This window comes from Symphodus melops (genome assembly GCF_947650265.1).
Source record: "Symphodus melops genome assembly, chromosome: 1".
Classification (NCBI taxonomy): Eukaryota; Metazoa; Chordata; class Actinopteri; order Labriformes; family Labridae; genus Symphodus; species Symphodus melops.
The window spans coordinates 33192317-33202205 of NC_136691.1; the positions used below are offsets into that span (position 1 = coordinate 33192317).

The window sequence follows — 9889 nt, forward strand, 5'->3', positions numbered from 1 at the left end:
ATTACAAAACCTGCACCTTTCTAAAAAAACAATCACACAGAGATGAATGTTAAAAGTCAAAAATTGTTCACTTCTCATGACAGCTCTCATTGAAACTCGAAGATGTTGCAGTAATGGTGGCTTGTCAACAACAGTTTTCTCTCTGGTTTTTGCCATGTTGACATTTTTTTCCCCTTGTCACCAGTTGTATGCCCTGAAAATGAATACAGGTTCCTCCAATAGGACTAAATGACCACCTTAGTTAACCTCATCCGTTGTACTGAAATGATTTGCACTCATTTTAGAGAAGAGTGACTCAACATAACTGCGTGTATTCGTATATTGAATTCTTCAGGGCTCTGCAGGGACCAGAGGAAAAGCAGGAGATCCTGGTCCAAAGGGCTTTCCTGGACCTGAGGGGCAGAGAGGAGAATCTGGGCAGGAAGGGGAACCAGGAGAGGCGGTAAGACTTTTACTGTTTGTCCATTCTTCATCAAAAAAGAATCTGAGATATAACCTCTGTGCAAAGAAGCACTTTAACTGAGTGTTGGTTTGATAAAATCTGCTAATACTACTAATAATTAAAAAGGGATGGCTGATGGTTGTGGTTCATGTGTGTGTTCAGGGTCCTGATGGTCTACCAGGAATTAAAGGACCCCCAGGATTACCAGGACCAGAGGTAAGATCAGGAACTTTTGGAAAATTCAAACAATGAAGGCTGACTGATGCCAGCTTCAAGAAAAAAATGAAGGAAATAAATGTGCTATGAAAGCCCTCAACCATTTATTGGCTGCCACTAACAGACTCATTCAGTTTTAGAAAGCAAAAGAGTCCATAGAGATGTTGGTCTCTGGTCACAGTACACTGACATTAACATACAATACCCAGAGTACCAGTTGTGTTTCCCCTCTTCAGGGCGTTGTGGGTGACATTGGACTTCAGGGTCCTATTGGACTTCTAGGAGCTCAGGTTCGTACTGCCTCTGTCAAAGATCATTAACATTTCATTAACAGTTCTACATTGAGCCTCTCTCTGCACCTCTCTGCCTTCAGGGCCCCAAAGGTAGAGCTGGGTCAGAGGGACGAAATAGAGAAAAAGGTCAAAAGGTGTGTATGGAAAGACTTTTCAACATCACAATGTTTGCTTTTGTCCAGCAGTTTCCTGCAGTCTGAGTCATGTTTCTTTAAAACTCCTTTTCGAGGCTGTAATCTGAAATAGGAGAGTTTGTTTTTTTTGAATTAATGAAATCTTGTGTTTTCCACATCATTTTCAAAGAACTTATCTATTTTGGGAAGGAGCTCGAAACAACAAGATTACAATCTTGTTGCAAGATACAAATAAATGAATCATGAAGATAAAGGTGAAAAGATGCATTTGATACCCACGTTCACATGGCCCTAAATGCACCTTTGCACACGTTCATCTGTTCGTTTGTTGAAAGGCCGGTGATAAGGAGTTTAGATGAATCTGCGAGTGGTTTACTAGTGTACATATAAACCTTATGTTCTGTTTAGGTTCTCAATCGTCTGGGTCATGGGAAATTCAAAGATTGATCACTGAAAAGTCAGTGGACTGGTTGAAGATCTCTCCTCAGAAAGACGTCTTCAGTTCTAAACTGTCTGCTGGATTTAAGCCGAGTTTAGAAGCAAAGAAGCCTTTCGGAGGAGAGATGAAACGTCTTCAAGATCTTCAACCAGTCCACTGACTTTTGGATCAAGCTTCCAATTTACCAACAGGAGGTTTCAGGGAAACGAGGATTCGCCTTCAAATCTGGTGTTAATAATGACACTGTGACATGAAATGTGTTGAAAACCAACACATCTGAATAATAACATTTCAGGGAGGAGAGGGGAAAAGCGGACGTCCAGGGAAGGATGGACGCTCTGGGAAGAAGGTAGGAGGAGGACACACTCGATATCTGACCATGTCAAATACTTTCTCTTTCTACAACCTAACTTCATTGTTTGTTTTCTAAAAGGGAAAAAGAGGTAAAGCTGGAAATAGAGGCATCAGAGGAAGACAAGGAGAAAAGGTCAGTTTGAACTGAAATCTTAAAAGGAAAGTATTGCATGAAAACAATGTGTTATGTCCATTTCTTGATAACAGTATGAGTCGGTTTTTAATTGCACAGTTTAATTGTTGCGTATTGTAACTAATGCCTGTCTGTCTGTCTGTCTGTCTGTCTGTCTGTCTCTCTCTCTCTCTCTCTCTCTCTCTCTCTCTCTGCAGGGGAAGATGGGAGATGTGGGTGCGTTTGGTCCTCCGGGGAGACACGGCACATACGTATGTTCCTTTTAACATCATCACATGTTTTAAACAGCCGTGCGTCGGTCATTCTTTTGTTGTGTTCGAGTCATTCTTCTTCTTTCATTCTTTATTCTTCTTTCATTTCTGGAATCTAAATGGAAATGTAACGCAGGTTGTCAATTTTGTACAGCTGAGCCATGCTGACTGTGCAGCTGCTTTTTGCTCTTTATCCTTCCACTAATAATGCACATCCAGAAACAATTTAAATCTGACGAGCAGATCACCTCAGTAGTGGAGTTTTCCAGCTCAGACTCTCCCTTTAATAACACCCTATATCTGTACGTGAACTTCTCTGTGATGCCTTTATCACGTCTCGGCTGGATTACTGTGATTCTTTGCATGTTGAAAAAAAGGAGGCATGACAACATTAAGAATATTTAAGCATCTCTTCACCTGCTTCTTGTATGTTTAAGGATTGAATTTCCAATGTAATTGATTGTTTATCAGGTATTCATTGGATACTTGTTTATCCCCTGCTTGTCAAACTAACGTGTTTGTATTCACGTGGTGTCTCTTTGCTAAGCAGCTGATGGATGTATTCTGTGTGTGAAACAATATCATTTGCGTGCTTGAAGGGATAAAGAGTTTTAAATGAGCTTTGTATACATTTGATGTGACTTCATTTTAATAAAAGGAAACTTTGTCCAAATGACTTTTTAAATCTTTTTTTTTTTTTTTTTTTCGAACAATCTTTTTACGAAAGGGTGAAGCTGGTTTACGAGGGATAAAAGGTGACATGGGTCGACCGGGCTTTAAGGTGAGGCCACAGAATTCAATCATTTCTTTTTCTGTTTTTCTTGCAAATATGGACATACATAACGGTATCTTCAGCGTACAGCTGCAGGCCGACACAACAAAGATCAATAACACACAACATTTTTTAAAGTAGTCTGTACTTGACTCTGTGTTTGACACCATGCAGGGAGAACCGGGCGCAATGGGACCACCTGGACCTTTTGGTGGAGAAGGCTTAAAGGTGAGCTCATGTATCTGTATGTATCTGTATGTTAGCTTCCTTGACAGCAGAGACAGCCACTTGATGCTGGTCATCATGTTGTTTCAGGGCTTGCACGGTGCTGTTGGACTTCCAGGAGGAGCGGCTCAAAAAGGAGAGCAGGTGAAGGAACTCAAAACAGAAGCCGATGAAATAATTCAGCTCATTCTCTTCACACAAAAATATAAACTCCAAACAAAGAAGTTCTACTTTTTCCAATCTGATATTCCCTGTGTAATCCTGTCATGATTTGATGTTCCCTGTTTTATACCTCAATAATAACATCCTGGTTTTAACCGTCTCTTAGGGAGATATCGGTCCACCGGGTAGAAGAGGCGCTCCGGGCCTTCCTGGACTGCCTGTAAGTCAACTGTAGTCTGTGACATTTTGGACAACAATAATCGTAGCTCTAAAGTTTGAAGGAATCCGTCTTAATGTCTGCTCCTCTGCTTTTCTCTTTGTAGGGATTGTTTGGACAGAAGGTGAGCACCTCCAGAGTCCAGTGTTTGAGGTTCTACCCTCAAAGGTCTAAGTCTCTCTGAATGAAGTCTTTTTGTGATCACCAGGGTCTGAAGGGATTTACAGGACAAGCGGGCCCTGCTGGAGTGAGAGGGGTACCTGTGAGTAAAGGGCAGGGGTACTCAAACACAAATCTTAAAGGGCCACATCACAACGTTTTTTTTCAATGACACAAAGGGCCATTTATTGAGGTTGGTCAGGACACTGAAATATTCACAACAAAATGTTCTTTTCAACAAAACTACTACAATAAAATGTCATTTCCATGTTTGCTGTTGTGTCAGGTGGGCCTGATTCACTAAAGGTTTGTGTGCCTTATGTGTGTTATCTGATCAACTCACAGCGTGCAGAGAGGATCGCGTCTCGTATTGTTCATTTAGTACGTTTGCCTTAATGAATATGCAACACGAGGCGTTTCAAAATACTGGGAGGCGGGCGGGCCAGATGTGGCATGCAATTCAAGTTCAAATTATGGAATGTCATTATTTGTCACAGTTTTTTTTGAAGTTTTTGTTGATCTGACTAACAGAAAAGTGTCAAACGGCAGATTTTCATCACTGACAATTCTGTTTTTCAGGGTCCACCAGGCCGACCTGGACCACCAGGAACCTCCCTGAACCTCACTCTGGCTCAGATGAAGGTGAGTGTGAGACTGCCTTTTAAAGACATGTTACGTAGGCCCCTGTTGCAGCTCACCTTTAATGTGAATAATACGAAGGGAGGACAAAGTTCTTCCTCTCCTGATCCGCCATTGGAGGTAGTGACAGAGGTGTAGTGTGGAGAACAAGCTGCGAGACAGTGGAGATGAGTACTGGTATACAAAAATGATGTTGATTATTTTTCTTTTAACACACAGATCCAGGACGAGTGAGATGTGACAAAACTGCTTTCCAATCGTTTTCTTAAAAACAAGTTAACCCATCATGAGCTTTGAAACACCAATACATCACCCTACGCGTATTGAACTTCCACTCTTTTCATATTTCAGGAGCTGATGTTCATGTCTGACAAGCCCAACTACCTCCTGGTGCAGACTTTATTGGACTCCCTACAGAGAGACCTGCGCTGGTTCATAGACCCTCCAGATGGCAGCAAAGAACACCCAGCGGCTACCTGTCTGGAGCTGTGGCTCGCCCACCCCAACTCCACTAACGGTGAGTCGGATGTGGGGTCTGATGCTTTGCACTGTATATTTAGAAGGATATTCTTTATGGTAAAACAAGAATGAACTAGTCTTTTAAATAATCCTTCATGTTTTTATCTGAACATGTAGGTCAGATTACAACAGGTCATACAAAGTAACACGATGTTTGCTGTTTGTGCTGAAGCATGTTTTCATATCTCCTTTCAGGGATGTATTACATTGATCCTAACCTGGGAAGTCCAGGCGATGCTTTCCAGGTTTTCTGCGACTTCGCAGCAGAGCCAAAGACCTGCCTGTCTCCTCTCCAGCCTCAGGTGAACACTGCATCACTGTCCTTCAGTGTATTATAATGCTCCCTCAAGGACCTGACGCACCAAGGACACCGTCGGCCCTGTCTGACGCGTGCGATGGTTGGCTGTCGACTGTAGTCTTTGCGGTGTGTTTACGTCTTGTGTTCAAGTCGTGAGGCGACACCACAGACGGCCTTCATGGAAACTAGTGTGTCTGCTTGGTGTGTCAGGGCCTTTAAGAACAGATAACAAGCTGCCCCCTCGTCTCCTGCAGAGAAACAGACGCTGTTTAACGTCCTGCCTAAAGTAAGGCTGTCTTAATGAATATATATATACACACACACACACACACACACACACACACACACACACACATATACATATATATACTTTAGGTAAGACGTTAAACGGGGCAGCTTGTTATCTGTTCTTAAAGGCACACACAGAAAGATGCTACCATTAGCCTGCTAACACAACAATGCAGCTCGAGAAGAGGACAGTCGGCCTCTCTCGCTTAGTGCTTAATGATTAATGATTAACGATGACGTTCCAAATTAATGACTCCTGTGTGTGAATGTGAGGAGAGCAGAGGATTCAGTCTATTTTTATATCACTGTGACTGTAGGTAGACAGCTCCACCCCACTGTAAGACTGGATTTGAATGTGTGATATGAATGTGTGCCAGAACAGAAGGTAGGTACATGTCAAATACAGTACAGTATATGGCTTTACAGCAGTGGATCAAAAACAATGGGTGACATCACTTTGGATACATCCACTTCATCATGTCCATGCTTTCCCCTCAATATGCAACAAATCCTCTGCACTCCATGTTGTATTCTGGCAGCGTAGTTTTCTCTATTTTGGACAGGAGTCATACTTCCACATGTCACTGACCACAGGTTCCAATCAAAGCATGGCTGAAGGACTCTGGCACCAATATGTCATTTCGCTGGCTGAGCAGAGCAGAGGACGGCTTCCAGGTGACTTTCTGATCCATATACATCCTTTGTTTGTTTGAGAACGATTCACTCCTCTCTTTCTCTCGAACGACGTCTGAGGCTCACACTCCCTCTTTCCAGTTCGAGTATCCAGGAGGAGCAGACGTGGTGCAGATGAGATTTCTGCGTCTGAACAGCCGATTCTCCTCTCAGACCATCACTTACTCCTGTCAGCCAGGAAGTAGACAGAGCGGCGGAGAGAGGGAGGTCAAGTACCTGGCCGACACGCGGAGGCAGAGTTACCTGGGGGCGCTGCAAGACTGTGTCGTAAGTTCAAGTGATTGATTAAATGAACACCAATAATACGCGTTGAGACTACGATAGAGAGAGAGAGATTAGAACACAGAAAGGTTTACAGACCGATGCAGAGCCGGCTAAACGCTGAAGCTTCAGTGTCCATAACATGAAAGCCTGTGTGCACACTGACTCTAGGAAGGGGGGGCTCAGGGAGACAGCTCTGTCTAATGTTTGGTATTTGGACTGCAGTACCCTTTTTAAGTGCACTTGGGAGTGTTTGCATGAAGCATTAGTATGCTGAGAATAAAAGCGCAGCCAGCTTTCCTGTCTCTATGGCAACAGCGTGTTGACAACAACCGCTGTCCTGACTGACACTGCTCCGCTGTGTTTTTCTGTATGTTTTATGTTTAAAACCTTTTTTGCCCCAGAAGGCTATGAGCAAAGAGGATGTGGGTGCAAGACACGACATGTAGGAGGCAAAACGAAGTGAAACCTCAAATAATCCCGAGAAGAAAGAAAAGACAAAAGTCCTTTTTTTTTTCCCCTGATGATTCTCACCACTTTCTTTTCCTCAGCAGTCAGAGCAGCCGCAGGACTCGGGAGCCCAGGAAACAGTTTTTCTATTTGAAAGTGAAGATCTCCACCTGCTGCCTCTCAGGGACCTGGCGGTGTTTGGAAACAAAGACATCACTCAGGAGTTTGGCTTCACTGTAGGACCAGCATGCTTCAGCTAGGACTGCCTCTGTGTGCTCGTCTGCAGCGACACACATCTATTTCTGGCACTTTTGTACTGTCCTATATAGAATGGCATCATTTTTTTTAAGGTGCCAAGTGTTTCGCGAGTATGCTGACCAGCTGGACTTGAGCTATTCTGGGGCTCTTAGTGCAAATTCATGCTTCAGAAAGACACATGGTGAGCTGAAGATCCTCTGGGAGAAAAACTTTCCCCTCCTGAACTTCTTTTGTCTGCACAGACTGAGTGTTGGCTTGCCCACTTTTGAGACCAGGGATATTTAAAATCTGAAGCTCTTGACATTTGACATATTTTGTATATTTTGTTTTTGTGTTCTAACACCCTGCTTATTTATATAAATGCTCAACATGCATTGTCTTTTTAAAATCTAATTCAGATGCATTTTTGTCTTTGTCCTAGTGAAAACACATGGTGCTACGAGCTCAATCTAATCTGTACCACATGACGTTGAAGATGTATTGATTTTGCAAATGCCCTGCTTGTGCGTGCAGGTAAACACAGGTTTAACTGAGGTCTGAACTCCAGGCTGTCCGAAGACTATTTCTTGGAAAGAACTCGGCTGACATCGCTTAGTAAACATACGCTGAGTGCTCTGAACGTTGCTTTTATTCACACAAATGCTAACTCCATCCAAAACAACCAAATCTGTTTTCAATCTGTGTTGGAGTGAGAAAACCTGACATAGGTTAGCTGTTAGTATTTGAGATGATGGTGGCTGTTTGGTAACAGAAAGGTTTGGGTCATTGAGAAAATGCTGAAACTATGATGTCATGTCCTCACCCAGAGAGCACTCACAGCTCAGCTTGGCTTTTTTAGAGATGTGTTTTGGCTTCTGTTTCTATTTGGAAAGGTTAGTGCAGAGAGTAAGACATTAGGAAGAGGGAGGGCATGACACACGGGAAAGGAGTCGCAGGTCAGACTCAACCCCGGGCCTGGGGAACCATAAAGGACCAAAGCCTTCCTACATGGGGCGCGAGCTAATCGCCATCGGCACCCCAAAACTTTGTTTATAAACCGCAGAATGTATCTCTCAGGAAGAACTCTTTTAATAACTGAGATAAAGGATCATCTTCAAAATGTTAAAAAATAGAAGAGCAGCCAATGCATTGTTGGTAGATCTTTAAATCTCTGATATTTCAAGGTTCAACCTAAGACGCTGTATTTGTTGTGCAGACCGGAGATTTAGCATTCCAAAGATAAAAACAGCAGATTACAGCAAAACACAACTCACTGTTCAAAGAAAGTCCAGACAAGATACAAGAAAACAAACATCATTGATTAAATCACGTTATCACAAAGTGCTTATAAAGACATTCACTCAAAGGCTGAGGTGATATTTTGTAGTTAAAGTGCATCATTTTGTGTCAGCTTTGTAAAACATGGCTGCAGGTACGAAGGTGTCTCTTTGGCGTTTACTGACAGCCCGAGAGAAGAAACTGAAGCTCAAAATGTAAAGGATGAGAACGGAGCTCTGCTCACGCTGCAGCTGTGAGGGATAAAGATCTGACAGGTTATGTTGTTGACACTCACACGTAAACGTCCTCGCCCCATTTGACAATTTGATCGGAGCATTTTAGTTTTGAAAAGACACAAAACCAAACCATGAATCAAGGGAAGAAGACAGGACGGGTGTGTGTGTCCGCCTGCAGATATTTTTCATCATAGAACACCCAGCATTCAAAACTTCTCTAACAGAACATGTAACGCATTATGTCATTGAGGAATGGTGTCATCATGTTTACTCTCCAGTGGAACGAGAAAGCACTTTGTAATTTGTTCTCAGCAGCATCTGCAGCAGATACGACTGAGCAGCAGAATGATTCTAATATTGAGATTACATAATTTCTTCACGGAGCAGATTTCAGTGTAACTTTTGCAGAGTCATATCTCTTGTGCTGTACAATCCACACAGAAAAGGTCTCATTTCAGTCCAGCTTTGAAATGTGTCTGCTGCACCAGCCAATGAAGTATCTAAAACTGATGAGGGTTTTTACAATCCTCTACCAGAGGAGCTCTAGTTTACAAAGTTCTTCCATCATGTTAAATATCAAGAAGGTCTCCTCAACACCTACCTCATGGTAATGACAAAATGATAAAAAACAAAAAAACTAACTAACTACAAAAACTAAGGGAATAAATATTTCAAAATATGAAAACAAGATGAAGTTGAATGTTTACAGTGCTCGCTCTGCCTCATCTCAAACACGTACAACTACAGGGAATTTTGGGTCCATCAGCAATATGAGTGCAGCATGTACATGTATTTTATTTCTGTGAACATTTTGCAGTTCATTATTGTATAATCTGAAATGAACCGTCTTAACATGCCTTACACGACTCCATATTCGACATGATCCTGAAGACTGGAAAGAACCATAAAGGTTCATTCATGTTTCTATTCTGTCCAATTCTTTTTGAAGAATTGTGAACGATGTTCGTTACGCTAGCTCACTTCATCAGTGACCTGTTTGTCATCATTCAGTCAGATTAATACATGTCATGAGAGTAATAAGAGTCCAGATCGTTGACCGATTGTGGTTAAAGATTTTATGGTTTGTGATCAGGATTTTTTACAAATGGTCTTTACGTCTGAGCTGTTAAATATAATTTATGTCATTATAAATTAATCAGGTGGCTTTTCTACACATTGACCCAATCATTTCC

General features: G+C 42.2%; 1 protein-coding gene across 3 annotated transcripts in view; it reads left to right on the forward strand.

The window, feature by feature from the left end:
- LOC306822637 (uncharacterized protein) overlaps nucleotides 1–7749 on the forward strand; it is a 65519-nt gene extending 57770 nt beyond the window's left edge. The window contains exons 49-67 of one of the 3 annotated variants that reach the window (XM_079341766.1): nucleotides 335–442; nucleotides 605–658; nucleotides 895–948; nucleotides 1032–1085; nucleotides 1820–1873; nucleotides 1958–2011; nucleotides 2209–2262; nucleotides 2990–3043; nucleotides 3209–3262; nucleotides 3350–3403; nucleotides 3588–3641; nucleotides 3745–3762; nucleotides 3847–3900; nucleotides 4377–4439; nucleotides 4788–4953; nucleotides 5151–5257; nucleotides 6136–6216; nucleotides 6316–6501; nucleotides 7047–7749. In XM_079341766.1, the coding sequence (XP_079197892.1) occupies nucleotides 335–442; nucleotides 605–658; nucleotides 895–948; nucleotides 1032–1085; nucleotides 1820–1873; nucleotides 1958–2011; nucleotides 2209–2262; nucleotides 2990–3043; nucleotides 3209–3262; nucleotides 3350–3403; nucleotides 3588–3641; nucleotides 3745–3762; nucleotides 3847–3900; nucleotides 4377–4439; nucleotides 4788–4953; nucleotides 5151–5257; nucleotides 6136–6216; nucleotides 6316–6501; nucleotides 7047–7205 (1482 nt within the window). In that variant the 3' untranslated portion in view covers nucleotides 7206–7749. Of the gene's footprint in view, nucleotides 1–334; nucleotides 443–604; nucleotides 659–894; nucleotides 949–1031; nucleotides 1086–1819; nucleotides 1874–1957; nucleotides 2012–2208; nucleotides 2263–2989; nucleotides 3044–3208; nucleotides 3263–3349; nucleotides 3404–3587; nucleotides 3642–3744; nucleotides 3763–3846; nucleotides 3901–4376; nucleotides 4440–4787; nucleotides 4954–5150; nucleotides 5258–6135; nucleotides 6217–6315; nucleotides 6502–6899; nucleotides 7024–7046 lie in introns of those variants that run through there. The other 2 variants (XM_079341767.1, XM_079341768.1) reach the window with 2 other exon arrangements.
- Nucleotides 7750–9889: the final 2140 nt, after the last annotated feature.